General features: G+C 40.3%; 2 protein-coding genes and 1 long non-coding RNA gene across 4 annotated transcripts; 2 read left to right on the top strand and 1 right to left on the bottom strand.

Moving 5' to 3' along the window:
* Positions 1-12: 12 nt before the first annotated feature.
* Positions 13-778, bottom strand: LOC137941513 (basic leucine zipper 43-like). The gene has a single exon (XM_068786960.1). The coding sequence runs from the start codon at positions 712-714 to the stop codon at positions 118-120; it is 597 nt and encodes a 198-aa protein (XP_068643061.1). The 5' UTR covers positions 715-778; the 3' UTR covers positions 13-117.
* Positions 779-2,618: 1,840 nt separating this feature from the next.
* Positions 2,619-4,447, top strand: LOC137942213 (uncharacterized). Its single transcript, XR_011110490.1, has 3 exons — positions 2,619-3,139; positions 3,223-3,290; positions 4,240-4,447. It is a non-coding gene; the product is annotated as an uncharacterized lncRNA (long non-coding RNA).
* A 3,630-nt stretch (positions 4,448-8,077) lies between these two features.
* On the top strand, positions 8,078-15,496 carry LOC137941037 (cytochrome P450 704C1-like). 2 transcript variants are annotated; one of them, XM_068786256.1, is made up of 6 exons: positions 8,078-8,417; positions 8,665-8,880; positions 8,953-9,240; positions 9,704-10,039; positions 10,144-10,347; positions 15,126-15,496. In XM_068786256.1, exons 1-6 carry the CDS (start codon positions 8,124-8,126, stop codon positions 15,303-15,305), a joined length of 1,518 nt encoding a protein of 505 aa, XP_068642357.1. In that variant the 5' UTR covers positions 8,078-8,123; the 3' UTR covers positions 15,306-15,496. The 2 variants fall into 2 exon arrangements, with proteins under 2 accessions (XP_068642357.1, XP_068642356.1); XM_068786255.1 differs by having other exon boundaries at positions 8,078-8,483.
* The last annotated feature ends 1,064 nt before the right edge of the window (positions 15,497-16,560 follow it).

Here is a 16,560-nt window from a genome sequence, read left to right as displayed (position 1 = left end):
TTTCTTGGTCCTTACAGCTCAAAATGACGGGAAGACAACCTCAGTCAGGACACGAGGAACGAAGAAAGAAAAGAGCAAAAAAGAGCGAAAAGAAAAGAAAAAAAAACGAGAACCCTCTCAATGAAGCAAATCCATGGATGTGACAATGGGTTGGTTCGTTGATTCAGCTCTGAGATGTGCAGTGTTGCAGGGTACTTCTTCCAAGTCTCTTAAAACTGAGTAAGGGTTGTCTAGCTGCAAGTCTTTCAGTGTTTCCCGGAGCTGTGAGGCTTCTTCTCTGAGTTTCACGTTCTCCCGCACGACCCTTTCCTGGCACTCTGAAATATCGTTAAGCCTATCAATAAGCTGACGGTTCTCTGTACGGAGCCGAACCACCTGAGAGCAGAGCTCGTCCAGGTGCTTCTGCTTTCTCATTCGCGACCTGCGAGCAGATTCTCTGTTTGATATCATTCGCCTCTGTTTCCTCTCGTCTATGACACTAATCTGCTGTTCCTCAGCGTCGTCCGAAGTGGAATTGCTGCTCAGGGAAGGAGTCTGAGGCGTGAATTCGTGGATATTAGGCGGAATCTGAAAATGGTGGGAAGGATAGGCGCCGAGGAATCTACTGAAGCGAAAAGCAGGCAAGTTGCTCTGAATAGAACTGAAGTGGCCAGGGTGAGAGTTTTGATTCATGGGTCCAAGGCAGTGGATTCCGGCAACCTCAGCGGGCTGCATGGCGTAAGAGGTGGAGTTCGAGAAAGGAAAGCTCGAGTTGTGGTAAAAGAAGAAGAACGGGTGTTTGTCGAGAAGAGAAGGACGAGCAATTGCTGGGTGTTTATAGTATGAGAAAAGGTTGGCGTGGTGGCCCGCGCAACTTAAAAAGCAGAACAGTGTCAAGAGTTTCTTAAAGAGCAGACAGTTCTTCGCATGCACAGAAACCTCGCATTCATCTTCTCGTTCTGTTGCTCAAGCATGAATGCATTCAGATTCATGAATGGATCTCCATCGAGTCGCTAGTGCCTCATACATGTATTTCATACAAGTTACGACGAGGAAGAAAGCTTTACTGCGGCCAGGAGATTGGCGGATTTGTACCTTTCCTCCAACTTAATCCCTTCGCATTTTTCCTCTGGCCCCGTTGCCATCCATGATCCACCCATGATGCTTGTAAAGACAGGAAATGGACTGAATGTTGGACAACCCTCATGACCGTCGTTATACGCTGGAGCTATAAAACTGCGGGACAGGTACGGTGCTAACATTTATGGTGAGTCAAACAAATTCCACGCAGGAAACTCGAGCAAACTGGTCGCGATCAAGGAAACCACGTTGCAAAATAGAACAAACAGAGAAGCTTCGATTGATACAGGTACGGACGTACTTATAAGTTTTGAAGCTCTAATGAATGTATTAGATTGTTTCATACATCGCGTGAATGTATGCAGAGCTCTCTGTATTACGATAGATCCATCCTCCATTATCAGACACCATCGAGTGGAATGCTTACATAAGACAGAGAAAAAGGACTCTTAAGTTTTGTGGCCAGTGATTATTAAACCGAGAATGTTTTATTGACAAAGAAAGGCTGACGCAGTCTGGATGAAGACAATTAACAAATAGATGTTAATCTATGAAGACGACGAAGAGGAGGAAGAATAAGGCGAAATGAAGGATGAGCCAATGTCGCAAAGCCGCATCCGACGCAACGAGGTGGGAGGTTGGGGGAAACGTCTTTCCGCAAAACATATGATGACTCAACGACCACTTCTTCTGGCCCCACCATAATCAAAATGACCCAAAGATGATTGTCTTCTTCTGCAAGTACCTACCGTCCCTCCACCTGCCCCCTTCCGCCATTAATTCCAGTTTTCTCTAACCCCTGCTTTCGATTTCGCCCTCAACGACACACAAAGATCATCCATGCACGCAGCCCCCGTTCTTCGTTTTCTATGGTAGACTCTTTTCAGCCCTGGAGGATCAATTCTGTCCTAGGTTTTTTTCTCCGGTTCCTGTGCTTTCCTTCTTTCTGGTTTTGGCCGTGAAGCAAGCGACACGACGGTCCAGTGAAGGTTTATCTGCCTGAGAATGAACCACGCAGGTTAGCTAACCACCAATCCTGAATTCTCCCTTCATCTCGTGAGACCGATTTATGGCCGGAGAACAAGAGGGGGCAGTTTGGGTAAATGAGGTCTACTAAGAAAGAGGGTCGAGGAAAAGGTTGGCAAAAGCGGATTAGACGTGACGCCGGAGTTACGTACGGAAGGGGACTGGATTTAAGGGCTACCCGCTAAAAGCAGGGTCGGGAGGAGGATAGCACGTTGAGGTGTGGGCCCCCCTGTAGGGAGACGCGCGTGGGGTGCAGTGCAGGGTGCACCTCCGGGCCACTGGATTGAGTGACCCGTCAACTCAGGCGAAAGCCATCATCGGTTTTCTTCGGGCAACTTCCCGGTACCGTCATTTGTACCATCTTGTTTTGTCGCCAGCACTCCACCCCACCCCACTATCCGCACCTGACTTTTTGCTATTTTTGTTCCCCTGACGTCACGCTCTTTAGTGGCCCTTGCAGCACCACCAAAAGTTCCCGTAGCCCGCAAAGCCGCACTGACTATTGATATTACCTGGCTTATTCATCTTTTTTCTTTAAATTTGACCATAGAAGACTCGGTTTAGCCACTAATGCGTTAAAAGAGCAGGTTGCAAGCTTTGGTGATCCGTCGACAGCCATCCCTACCTCCACTTCATTTTGTGTGGATAACAGATTCGTAGAGATTGGCCGAGAGAGGATAAGTTCATCGTCAACAGCATCTCCCTCAGTACCTTTCTCTCTGTGCTGTTTTTATTTTTATTTTTTATTATTATTCCCAAGATTGGATTAGTAGAAGTTAGTTCAGTTAGTTGATTTGCTTCCTTTTCATATTCTTCCTCTCGTTGATGATGCCATTGAGGATATATTCACGGCCATTTCACTAATGGATCTGAGATTGTCGTCTTTCGCCGATCCGTCTTTCTCCTTCAAGAAGAGTGCAGCCTTTTTAAATGGTGGAACCGGTGGTGGCTTCTAAGATTAGTTTAATACAAGTTTCCACGCATGTAAACACGCTTACGTACTACCAAGGAGATTGTTTCTGATCCACTAACAATCCTCACACATAGTTTTTAGGTACTTTTAACTAATGGATCAGTATTTTAAACATTAATTTTGGCTAACAAAGTATTTGCTCATCATGTTGTCGTCGTTGTCAGGATGTCGATGCTCGGAGAAACGCGAGAATCAGTGGATGAGACCTCCCGCATGCGTCACGCCTTAGACGGTAATGTATCGCCACAGAATTCATCCTTTCAACTTTCTTCCCACTTTCCATCTACACTGTTTGTGCTTTTGTGTGCTTTAATTTAGTCTCTCATGCTCATCGTCCCAATCCCGTTTCTAGGTTTATTCATTTTTTAAGCAAATTGAAGCTATAAGAAACTCATTTTCTTATCATTTAGACATTTTCCCTGTAGTTTTCTATTGCCACAAACAAGACCTAAGAATAGTCTTCCAAAAGTTAAGTGAGATAGCACAGCCGAAATCTGAAGAGTGTTTCATCTTGTTTCCTTACTGAAAGCTCTCTCAAATATCACGAAACTCCCAACTATTGGTTAGAGTAGTTGATCCTTGTAGTTCAAATTGTATGGATCCCAAGATGCATACCTAACAATAGATATAGAGAAGTAGATGGAGAAACGTGGAAGGATCAAACCGATAAAAAAAAAATTATTGTCGTGATTGGCGAAGCGAAGAGAATAATATAACCAACAGGCTATAGGCCATGATGCTGCCTCCTGATTGAAAAGCTTCTAATGCCGTATCATGAGATGCTTTCACCTAGATTTGGAATGGTTTGGCCAAACGGAACCAAATGCCACTCACTAAAGATATTCATTTGAGTTTGCGATCGTGTCAGTTGCTTGTCCACAAGCAACTTAGTATATTGCTTTGTTTACTTGCATCTCTCATTAAAAAATTTGTCTAGTTTTTTCTGTATCATCTAATGTGTGGCACTAATCTAATAGTTCACAAGTCTTTAAATGCATTAGCTATTTCATATAATATTGTAGAGAGGCAAGGTTGGTTAGTGTGTAATACCAATCATATTACAGAAAAATAACCCCTTAAGATCATAGAGAGACGGTGAATAATGGTCACTTCTCTGTACAAAAAGATTTTATTTATCCTCTATACATGATTAGAGAAGTTGAAGCTAATTTACTAAACAGGGTGATGATGAGGCTTGATAGAGAAAGTCAACGAGGTTTGAGGCATGGACAGCTCTAGTTTTTAATGTTAATTTCTAATTAGGGATGAAAGTACTTTTACTTTTACCAGTGAAATAACATTGTAAAAGGTGGTTTGAGATTTCAACTACTAAAACAGTAAAAAGATCTGCTTTACTATTTATCGTGTTTGTCTCATGCATGTACTCTCAATCCTTCAATAAGAAAACAGGTAAGGGTAATTTGTTGACTTGAGTGCTTAACGAGCTCTCCATACTTCCAATAAACATTTAAAAGCAAGGTTATAGAGCTTGGCCTTAGACACTGGTCCCAATAGTCGAGTCCCAATAAACCGGGTCAACTGAGTTTGATCACTGAGCGGATGTCATTTAAAAACTTAAAATTTGAATAAAAAACTAATGAGAAACTCCAGAGAGAGGGCCAGACTCCATAGCTCAGCTCTGGCATCTTTGTTACTAACAGAGGAGGGAGGGTTTTTTTTTTTTTTTTTTGGAGCCGAAAAAAGGGCCTTCATATCCCCTACTTGCTGAGAAAATGGGTCTTTTGTGGGCATAAGGGAGCTTAAGGGCTTTCCACACTCCCTTCCACCACCACCAGCCTTTCTTATAATCTATGGAATCCCTATACAAAGGAGGGAAGGACGGGAGTCCCTCTCCATTAGCAATCAAAAGAAGAGAGGTGGCCTTGGCTGACCTAACCAAGTAACTATTGAAACCCGCTTTACTGAGACGTTTATGAATCTACCAATATGTTTAGGCTTCAACAAGCTATTTTACTTGTCATTCCTCTGTTTAAAACAATCAAACATGGGTTGACACACTCAAGAAACAAGTTGCCTATGGTACAGAAGATATTCTGTAGTAACCCGTGGCCGGTCAAAGGTGGTGTTATCTTCTACCCTATGTATCTGGTTGCTCTTAAACCTATAGGTAACTTTTTCATGTTAGAAGGGCGTCTTTTGTCCACCGAAAGAAATCCCATAGCTGAGGTGGGGTCTAGTCCAAATTGATGGCAAGCCAAGATCAGTGCTTGCCCAATAAAGCCAAAGCAGGTGAAAGGAATGGTGGCAATAAGTGCTTTTTGATTGAAGCTGGGACAAATGGTGGCCTCAGTTTCTCTGTTCTCATTAGTGTTTTGTTTTCCTAGTGTCTCCTAATGGGGTTGTGCCCTCTTTTCAGTAATAATTTGTCACTCACTTAGTGACTTTTCCCTTAGGAACAACAAAGCAAAGAAAATGGGATTCCACTGTTCATTTTATTCATAGTTTGTCCTTGCATTCTTCAACTTTCGTCTTACATGGAGCGTGCGGTCTGTAGGAAGGAAAACAATCATAGCTTTTGTGACGATTGCAATCTGGATATACTTGATCAAGTTCCTTGAATCTCAAAATTTGTACAAAAAATATCAAATGATATGCTACTTTACATTGTAGATGTCATAAATAATTTTTAAGTCCAAATTTGAACGGAATGATTTTCTTAAGAATAATCTCGTATAGAAAAATTCATGAAGGTTTTCATCTTACTTATCAAAAAGCAGTTAATTGAGCCAGAAGAAAGGTAAATCACAGGTCTCCTTCATTTTGGATGCTGTCCTCATTAGCTGGAATGGGGAATTGTAGTGACAGAAAGCAACCTGCTCGATGTGGACACAGAACCCATTTCTGACCACGAAGTTGCAGTAAACCTCGTCCGTCGTCTTTATTCACCTCCCCATTTCCTCAAACCCTTTGCTTCGTATTTACACTCTGAGCCTCGTTGTGATCGCGCTCGCAAAGCTTGGATGGTAAGAAGAAAACGAACGAAGAGATTCCATGGACCAATATGTGTTTCTCTCCTCAAATTCTTGAGAGGAATTCCAAAAGTTATTGAATCGAGAGCAACAATAATCACAAAAGAAGAAATAATCAAATATAAATAAACAAGTTGTATACAGATTCGCCTGAAATTGAAACTAGGGTAACTAAGATACAAGTATAAAAATTTTAAATTACTCATAACAAAATAATAATTAATATATTATAGACCTTCAAAGGGCTCTCGGCCCGTCCAGCTCACCTCGAAGGTAGCGCAGTAAAGGCAATAATTTGTTTGAGAATGATATTATGACTGCATACCGATTTCTGACTAACAATGACGAACTAAAGAAGCTTCATCATTGGAAAGTTGAAAAACGGGGCATAATTGGGCAAGATTTGATTTGGTACGTCATAATGCGAGGTAGTGCCAGCGAAATGGTTGAGATTGATATTATGATCATGGCTTGATTTGTTGTTTTCAATGGACTGAGTCATGCTTATGGAAGCACACTTAGCCCAAGCCCTGACTTGTCCAAGTCAAATCGGTGTGACCATCAACTAATAAATTTTGCGAAAATTTTAGACATGGCATTGCTAGGGAAAAAAAAAACACTCAATATTACTCCCACTTCTGGTTAGTGTAAACGATTTGATTGATTGCATTCAAATAATAACAATCTTGATCAACTACATAACCACCAACTACCTTTGATGTGATAAAGGTGACAGAGAGTTCTGTTCTCCATTTTCTGTGTTCTAAACACAACCTAAAAGTGTAAGAATCGGTAGTGTAAAGATTATTCTCTAGGTATAATAAATTTCCCAGAAAATTAATGAGTTTCATTTCGTATAAAGAGGTGTAAGTGAGTGTAGTCTATCAAGAGTGAAGCAGGTCTGAGTGGAAACTGTGTCAGTCAGTGTGTGATTTTATAGAGGTATGTTTAGAGTTAGAGAGAAGAGAGGAATCTGACCAAAAGTTTCTGCACCTTTGTCTTCAAGGGTTCTAAACTCTCGTATGATCAGTCATCGAGTTTATATTGTTGGCATGAGCAGTCTTCCAGAGGAGGAAGAAATCCTCCAGAAAATCAGAGCTGAAATCCGATCCCAAAAATCAAAGGAGATTGTAGAAATCAGAGAAAATCCTTCCATGTATAAATAAGAATGTTGTAAATGTATAAAAGATAAAATAAAACGGAAAGAAATTTTTCTCCCGTGAAAGCTTACACATATTAACTCAGTCCTGAAGTTCATGTCTCATGAATAAAACATTTTCAATTGAGAGAGGAAAGGTTCTGTTCATTGAACTAATTAATTGGATTCCTTAGTACCTCAACTACCCTGATTTCTAGATGAAAGAAAACCCATTTGTTCATTCAATCTTTTGTCGGCAGGGCAGCCTCAATATTGAAGGCTTCAAATTGCAGCTAGCATGATTATGAACCAAAGAGCCATCAGATTACGTCGTACATCAGCATTCAATTTTCCTGCCTCACAGTGTACGGCAATTAAGGCTTGACAACGTTATTGTAAACGTCGGAGGCAAGGCAAGCTTTAATGAAGGCTTAGATATTTCTGAGGCTTTGGGCGTTTCCACTTTGTTTTGTCGCGCTTCCGAGTTTCAGACTTTGCAATCCAATGTATCGAACAATCCAGAGAGCAGTTAAGAGTGAAGAAATTTGAGGAAAAAACCCATTTCAGATTCTCATTCCAAAATATCTGCTTCGTAAATACTACGATGTAATGCAAGAAAGGAGACGTTGTAGCCAGGATGATGACTGCTCTGTTCTCTTTCCTTCATTCCATATCTCTTACAAAGTGAGATGTGTCGAGTTTTATACACCAGATGTATTTGGTTCTTAATGGGGCTACTATTTTCATCGTAAATGTCTGAGAAGATTCGTTCCTTTTAACTATGCATGGCTGCTGGAGTTTTCTTTGAACTTATTAATCTCCAAATGATGCCCATTGAGAGACTACGTTCACTTTAGGGGGACTAATTGGCTTACAAGTGCCCGTGACCAAGCTCCCAACTTATATATTCTTCGCCCAGGACCGGGGAGCCTCTTATATGATCATGTCCACTTTCATCAATATCGCCTTCTCCGACTCCCCCAGCATGAGTTTCTTAATGGGTTTCCTCTACTCTCCTCCCTCTCTTGCTGCGGTAGCCACTACATTGGTGCTAGTTCTGCTTCTGTTGAAGGTTTTCCATGGAAGATGGTCGTCAAGGGAACGGCCACTGCACCCGCTTGCTGGAACCATATATCATCAAATCCTGAACCGTAAACGTCTCCACCATTACTACACCGAACTCGCTCTGAAGCACACAACGTTCAGAATTCTCGGAGCTCGGGGCTTTGAGGTCTACACCTCCGACCCTGCCAATGTCGAATACATCCTCAAAACGAATTTTGAGAACTATGGGAAGGTGCATAATTTGAAAAATCTCAAGAAGTAATGAATTGGAAACTGACGTTAAGCTTTTTTATTTCGCCTAACTGACCCGTTCGATCGTAGATCTTCATGCTTCAAGCTGCTTCAGGTTATAGACATGAACTTGTGATATTTTGATAGAAGAATTTGACTGAGATGGGTGTACTTGAATGCAGGGCTGGTATCAAACCAAGATCATGAGCGGCCTCCTCGGAGATGGAATTTTTGCAGTAGACGGGGAGAAATGGCGCCACCAAAGAAAACTGGCGAGCTACGACTTCTCCACCAGAGCGTTGAGGGAGACGAGCAGTCAAGTTTTCCGAAGCAACGCGGCGAAGCTAGCTCGGATTATTTCGGAGTCTGTATCGAATCAAGAGGCCGTAGATGTCCAGGTGAGTCGCGTCTGAAGACTCTGAACTCGATATATGCGACCCCTTAACGTGTTACTGACGCTCAGTTTACAGGAACTGTTCATGAAGACGACCTTGGATTCCATTTTCAAGGTTGCATTTGGAACAGACCTGGATAATTTGGGCGGAAAAAACCAGGAAGGGCCCAGGTTCATCAGGGCGTTCGACCAATCCAACGCCATAATTTTTAGACGATACGGTGATATTTTTTGGGAGATCGAACGTGCTTTAAACATTGGACCTGAAGCTAAAATCAAGAGAAACATCCAGATAATTGACGACTTCATCTACAAGCTTATCCACGAGAAAATGAAGCAGCTTGCATGCCAGGATGTCGACTCAGTACGTTCAACTATATCCCCTCTTTCATTCATGTTGTGTGCGGAGAACCACTGAACGGGAAGACTTTCCACCTCGATCGGTTCAGAGCTTTAGGGCTGGAACTTGACAATCCCCCAGGAAGACGAATGAAAATAAATGAGATTTGTCTCGTAACCCAGATGCTAATAATCACATTTAATCATTAAGTGATCATTATAACCATAAGAGGTAGCCATTAGTTGAACACAGATTGATGGGGATCGACTCCATTAGTTAACTTGAGATGATATCGTATTTAAACAAGTTCTAAATCATGGAGAACCTTTCTTCCATAATACAATAGAAGCAGTAGAGAAGGAGGGGGAGTGTTCTTGGGGATTTTAGGTCCCCATCTTCCAATTCAAGTTACATCAGCCATGGATTCAGGTACTACCAGGCTACCCAAAGCATTTTACTAAAAACTTTGTAATTTTGATTTTCTCAGGAAGAACGAAAGGACATCATCTCAAGGTTTCTTATTTTCAGTAAAGAAGGCCCCAAAAACATAAATGCTCGCTACTTGAGAGACATCGTCTTAAACATTATCATTGCTGGCAAAGATACAACGGCCGCAACACTTGCATGGTTCCTCTACATGCTTTGCGAAAATCCTCTGGTGCAGGAAAAGATCGCCCAGGAAGTAACAGAAGTAATCGGACCTCCCCCTGGAATTTCCATGGCTGAGTTTGCAGAGCTTGTGACGGAAGAGTCTCTCAACAAAATGCATTATCTCCACGCAGCCCTCACTGAGACACTCCGACTGCATCCTGCTGTTGCCGTGGTAAATAACTCTTACCAGATACTACGAAATGGAACTGAATGTCATTTTTTTTTCAGGACGAAATGTTAATAACCATGTTTTGATGTGTTTTGTGTGTGTTGCAGGATTACAAATCGTGTTTGTCCGATGATACTTTACCAGATGGATTCAGGGTTAAGAAAGGTTACAAGGTCGGATATTTACCTTATGCTATGGGAAGAATGAAATTCCTATGGGGAGAAGATGCAGAGAAATTCCGACCAGAGAGATGGCTCAGCGACGACGGCATTTTTCAGCCAGCAAGCCCATTCAAGTTCGCATCTTTCCAGGTAATTATCAGAATTACAGAGAAACATTACTCTTAACACCTATGCACAAATAACATCCCCCATGATTAGACTTTTGCAATAATAAAGTAGCGTAAATTTATAAACAAAATATAATTGCTTTCATAACTTTCACCTTAAAACCAACCGAAATGAAAATGCAATTGTATCGGAACTTCGATGGAATGTTTACGAGTTATCAGTTTGCTCCTCTTCAGCAAGGTTGGGGTAAGGTATTTGTAGGTTTCCAAGAGTTATTATGTTATGGTCCCTAGCCATGGATCTAGTAACTCGGCGAGGTACTCTTCGGAACTCCTCCTCTGCTGAGAATTCGGAACTCCTCCTCAGCCCCTTTCCTCTTGAAGACTTCCTTCAATCAGCAACTCGAAAACCTCTTTCTTGATGCTAAGGCTCACGCAAAACCTCCTGCCTTCACTCCTGGTTCGTGGAAGAGATGGATAATTATTGCAGCTTGGAAGAGAAGGATGATTCCTCTTCCTTTTTCTTCCATGATCTCCTCAAAGACTCCCCAATGGATGCAACAAACCACTAAGGATAGTTCACACCAAGAACCCTAGGATAGGGAACCTAGCAAGAACCTAATTACTCTATTTTAATCTAAATTCGAACTTGTTTTATTTCTCCATCCTTACCCCTTAAATAGGGTAATTAACATCAACATAGGTTAGGGTTATAAAACCCAATTCTACACCTACCTTTAAGTCTTATTACAAATCAATAAAATTCAAAATTAAAAGCAACATAAATAATAAAAGTAAAACAGATGACTCAGTGTTATTGAGTCTATAACATCTGCCCCCACTTGTAGATCGAGTTTGTCCTCAAGTTCGGAAGCTGGGTAGACCTGGTGGAAGTTGTCTAGCCGCTTCCATGTTGCGTAGTTGTGGCTGATTGCTGCCCAGTAATGGCATGCATGGATATGTCTGGTGGTTCTTCCTCTATTATATCATTTGTCATCTCGATATCCTCATCTTCAACCTTATTGATAAAAAAAAATCTTTTGCACTGATGCCCTGTCCGATATGGTTCATCACAGTTGTAACACAGATTCTTAGCCAGCCATCTCAGCACTTGTCAATTTTTTTATATAGAAAGCTGTAGGATGACTAGATCTCAGATCCCCTGTCAAAGTAATACCCGGGTTATTTCTAGGAGGAATGCGCTCCCCTTGCCCCTTGGATGGAGCGCTTCGCTCCCCTGACCATGGAGGTCGTCTATGCAGTGCCTTCTGTCTCAATTCTAAAGCACGAGCTATATTCATAGCGTTGGATAAGTTAACAGGTGCATAGAGCTCCACCTCAAACTTTAACGCCTCAATCAGGCCTGCTGTAAACAGTGCAACTTGCTGGTCCACTTGTACCATACTGCTGGCTCGTGCTAATTTTTCCTGTAACAGTTTTTTATATTGCTCCACGGCCCTAGTTTGGCGTAACAAAACCAAATCTCCCAAAGGGTTGTTGTAAGCCGGAGGACCAAAACGGAGAGAGCACAGTCGCTTAAATTAATCCCAATATACCACGTCGCTATCAACCTCAACTAGCTGGTACCATTCCCCTTGTAAGTGGAAAACATCCACGTGGACTCGGTCATAGGCTAGGACTCGCTAATGGCTAAATTTTTTTTTGCACCGATACAGCCATGTCAAAGGGTCTTTTGACCCATTATAAGTAGGGAATTTCATTTTAGTATACCTTGGAATAGTGCCTCCCCCTGGTAGAAGTGTCCCCCCGGAATGAGGGGTCTTTGTTGTCCCAAGAAACTCGTGCGCCTAGGAAATTTATCTCCCCCTCTGTTATACAAATGGTCCCCTCCTCTCTAATTTGGAATGAGAGGTACAGTGCCTCCCCCCGGAATTAGGGGTCCTTGCTGACCCGAGAAACTCTTGTGTCTAGTAAACTCATCGCCCCCATTGAACTGCGAATGGTCCCCCGAAATTGGGTTCTTGCCAGTGCTCAGACCAGTCTCCATGTTATCCATCCTTCCTTTCAAGGTTTCCAAACTGAGAGTGAACTTCTCCTCCAATGCAGCAAATTTCTTGCCAGTAGTCAGACCAGTCTCCATGCTATCCATCCTTCCCTTCAAGGTCTCCATTCGATATCAATTTTAGAGAACCTCTGTAGGACTGTATCAAATTTTCTTTCAAGCAATTCAAAGTATTCATTGGTGCTTCTCTCTGTCGGGTTACCCTGCTCTGATACCAAGTTGTTATGGTCCCTAGCCATGGATCTAGTAACTCAGCAAGGTACTCTTCAGAACTCCTCCTCTGACCAGATTCGGAACTCCTCTTCTGTCCCTTTCCTCTTGAAGTCCTCCTTCAATCGGTTACTTGAAAACCTCTTTCTTGATGCTAAGGCTCACGCAATACCTCATTCCCTCACTGCTGGTTTGTGGAAGAGATGGATAACTATTGCAGCTTGGAAGAGAAGGATGATTCCTCTTCCTTTTTCTTTCACGATCTCCTCAAAGACTCCCCAATGGATGCAACAAACCACCAAAGATAGTTCATGCCAAGAACCCTAAGATAGGGAACCTAGCAAGAACCTAATTCCTCTATTTTAATCTAAATCCGAACTTGCTTTATTTCTCCATCCTTACCCCTTAAATAGGGTAACTAACATCAACATAGGTTAGAGTTATAAAACCCAATTCTACCCCTACCTTTATGTCTTATTACAAATCAATAAAATTCAAAATTAAAAGCAACATAAATAATAAAAGTAAAGTAGATGACTTAGTGTTATTGAGTCCATAACATATTACCATTAACCAAAGGGATACATATCCTCTACACAGTTGTTCATTAATAACCACCTCTAGGTAGCCATTCACCAAAGGTCAATATACCCTATTAAATGGCCTCAAGAGGTGGATTTGTTAGTCATTATTCCAGTATTGGACATTCAATGACAAAACTATTGATAGGAACCCCACACCTACAAAGCCATGGTACATCATGGTAGAGCATTAGATGAGAAACCAAAGGTTGATGTTGTAATTAACTCATTGTGTAGGTCCTATAAATACATATACTTGCTATGGCATATGAGTTGGTATACCATGGTAGAGCCTTAGGTGAGATACCTAAGGTTAACTCTATAGTTAACTCATTGTCCAAGTCCCATACGTATATAGAAGATTATTACTCACTTTCTAGGTCAAAGGACCATGGAAGAAATTGTGAATATAGTGGACCATCAGGAAGATTGGGTAGCTCAAACAAGTGATGAACTAAAACTACCAATTGCTAGCAATGCGTGTTCAAACCAAAGAAGAAAGAGAGAAAGCATCAATTTCATGACAAGAAAATAAATCAACAAAAAAGTTGAGGTTAACACACAACAAAAAGTGCATTTCTTTTTTCACAAGCCGAGTCACATTAGGAATTGTTGTAGAGCTCTTAAGAACTAGGAAGTATTATAAGCTTATTTTACACTTTTGAAATAAAATATCTTGGAGAAGCTTTGTACATCTTCAACATTAAAATTATGCAAGATAGGAATTTCAGAAAGGTAAGTTAATCCCAAGATAGGTTTATTGATACTCTTCTAAATTGGTTTCATATGACTATTTGTTATATTAAGTGCAAATGCTCCATATGATGCTATGAAAAAGATGAGCAAAAAAGATTGTCCATAAAAACTCAGAGATAAAGTGGATGAGGCTAAATTTCCTTGTGATTGTATTTTGAGCGATCTTATGCATGCTCTATATGTACAAGACTTCACTTTGCCTATGTTATTGGAGTTTTGAATCAATTTCAAGTAAATCTAGGTTTCAATCACTGAAAATGGATCAAATGCGTGAGATACACTATTTAAGGTTAATGAGTTCGAACTGGTCAGTTATTCTGACTTCTATTACTAAGCATGTGTTAGCACTAAAAAAGTCCACTTTTTGTTTCATTTTCATGTTTGGAGACGGTGTCATTTCCTAGAAAATTAAGAAGTAGGAATATGTAGTGCAATCAACCATGGATGCAAAATATGTGGCTATGAACGTAACTATTAGAGAAGTCATTTATCTTCAAAATTTTCTTTGAAGTCTTCATATAGTTAAATGTGTGGAGAGTCCAATTATGATATTATGTAATAACACTTTTGCTATTACCGCCACAAAGGATCCAAACTATCTTTTGTAATTGGAGTTCTGAAGTACATCATGCAAAGGGATTTATTAAATCAATAAGGATATAAGCCCTAGAAACATTATTTGCTAAATTTTATTTCTTGTATTTCTTCAAATCTCTCTGAAATTATTTCTTATCTCTCTAGTTACTCATTAGGCAAGGTTTTTTAGGAGGCTCATCCACTCGAATGATTTCAGAATATCCATAGAACGGTAACACTAAGTATACCCTTTGGGGCCAATTCGCTTAGTTCGTTACATCAAACACATTAGAGTTAAGAATATTAGCAAAGTTAGAGCCACCACTAGGTATTTGCAAAGATGCCCCTACAACTCACATTATTTTTAAGTCAATTTTGGGAGAGCACATCAATTCACTCATCCACCTAATAACTCCCATTTACTCATTAGAGATTTATGAGAAATATTAGGTACATTTAGAATCCAACACTCCCCTCACCTCCCCTCTTGGGCAAGAAAATGCTCTACACTGCTTCCACAACCATGGCTTATCTATTGCAAATATCTGACACATATTTAACCCATTTCATTGAAAACAACCATGATCATAACCTCCAATCATCTTGGTTGCAAATATTTATTTAACTATCTCATTCATTTCTTCATTTTTTCAGGCCGGACCACGCATTTGTCTCGGAAAGGACTTTGCCTACAAGCAAATGAAGATAAGTGCAGCAGTTCTGTTGCACTTCTTCACGTTCAAACTCGCCAATGAGAAGAAGAGGGTCAGGTACAAAACCATGTTAACTCTTCACATAAGCAATGGCCTCCATCTTCGAGCCTACAACCGATAGTTGTCATCCCAATCACTAGAGTTGCATTTTGTGTGATATGAACGTGATTTCTATGTAGTAATGTACAACAATATGATCAAGATTAAACTTGTTGATGGACCTAATCGACATGATTGTTTATCAAATGGGGAAGTTTTTTCTTCCTTAAATAAAAGTGGGGAGGGGGACAATCAATCCCCTTGTTTTTTCTTTTTGCATTGGTAGGGTCTTGGTGACTAAGGGGGTCATTAGGGTTAAAAAAGTAATTGGGACTAAAAGCAATAGAAAATAAATTAGAAATATTAAAATAGAACCTTTAGAGAGAAAGGGTGACAAAATGAGCATAGATTAATTTCCTCCCAAAGTCAACTATTATCTCTCATAAGTGAAGAAGAAGCAATGTCACATATAATTGATTTGGCAAAAGAATATCTTAAGGGTAATCTTGGATTTGAGGTTTTGTGTCAAACTTACTGATTTGGACAAGGTATGAGCTTTTTTTATTATAAAAAAATTAGTACAAATCTTCTACTTTCTAAATCTTGGTGTTGTTTTTATCTTATATAGATCTGAATGGTGAGCAAACAATTAGAGTAGTCTTAGATACCTTGCACCTTGATATTTTTTATTTTATAATTTTTTTACTATTATATGATATAATAGCATAACTTAATAAAAAATCATAACTAAGCCCCCGACACTAAAATTCTAGTTAGGCCAACTCCTAGCCCCCCATCATGAATTCCCTCTCCTCTTTCCTTATTTTGGCGGTGAGAAGGCCTTTGCTCTCAAATGGACCATGTGGAATAGAATTATGTAAAAACTAAAAGATGTTTTTGTTGGCCTAGGTGTCTTCTCATAATAGGGGTGAATTACGATTCTATATTAAAAATTACGTGTTTAGTGTGTAATAATAAAATATAAGACAAGTAATAAAAGCACACGCCACAAGGAAACATTAATATTTTATTCTCAATGTTCCACTAATGGTAGTCACCTGTCAATAACCCTTGCTCGAGAAAAATTCTATTAATATGCTCTATGAACTAAAAATTAAAAAGGAATTTAAGGCTCTCTTTAAGTCATGTGTAATCCCCAATTACAAAATATTAGTATCTCCCCAAGAGATTCAATATAAACAAGATTATGACTCTAGTTGGTGCTCCATTTCTAGATTTTAGGCTCTATAAGGCCATTTCTACTTTTAAGGTACTAGAGAACCTCTAACAAAAAAGTTAAAATCCAAAAGAATAACTTCAACTTACTACTTTCTTTG

The sequence above is a fragment of the Aristolochia californica genome, unplaced genomic scaffold (assembly GCF_029961685.1).
Source record: "Aristolochia californica isolate CCGP_79_NKW_82.1479 unplaced genomic scaffold, dmAriCali1.0.hap1 SCAF_9, whole genome shotgun sequence".
Lineage (NCBI taxonomy): Eukaryota > Viridiplantae > Streptophyta > Magnoliopsida > Piperales > Aristolochiaceae > Aristolochia > Aristolochia californica.
Note: the sequence above shows the minus strand (reverse complement) of the source record. Positions and strands in the feature narration are given on the sequence as shown.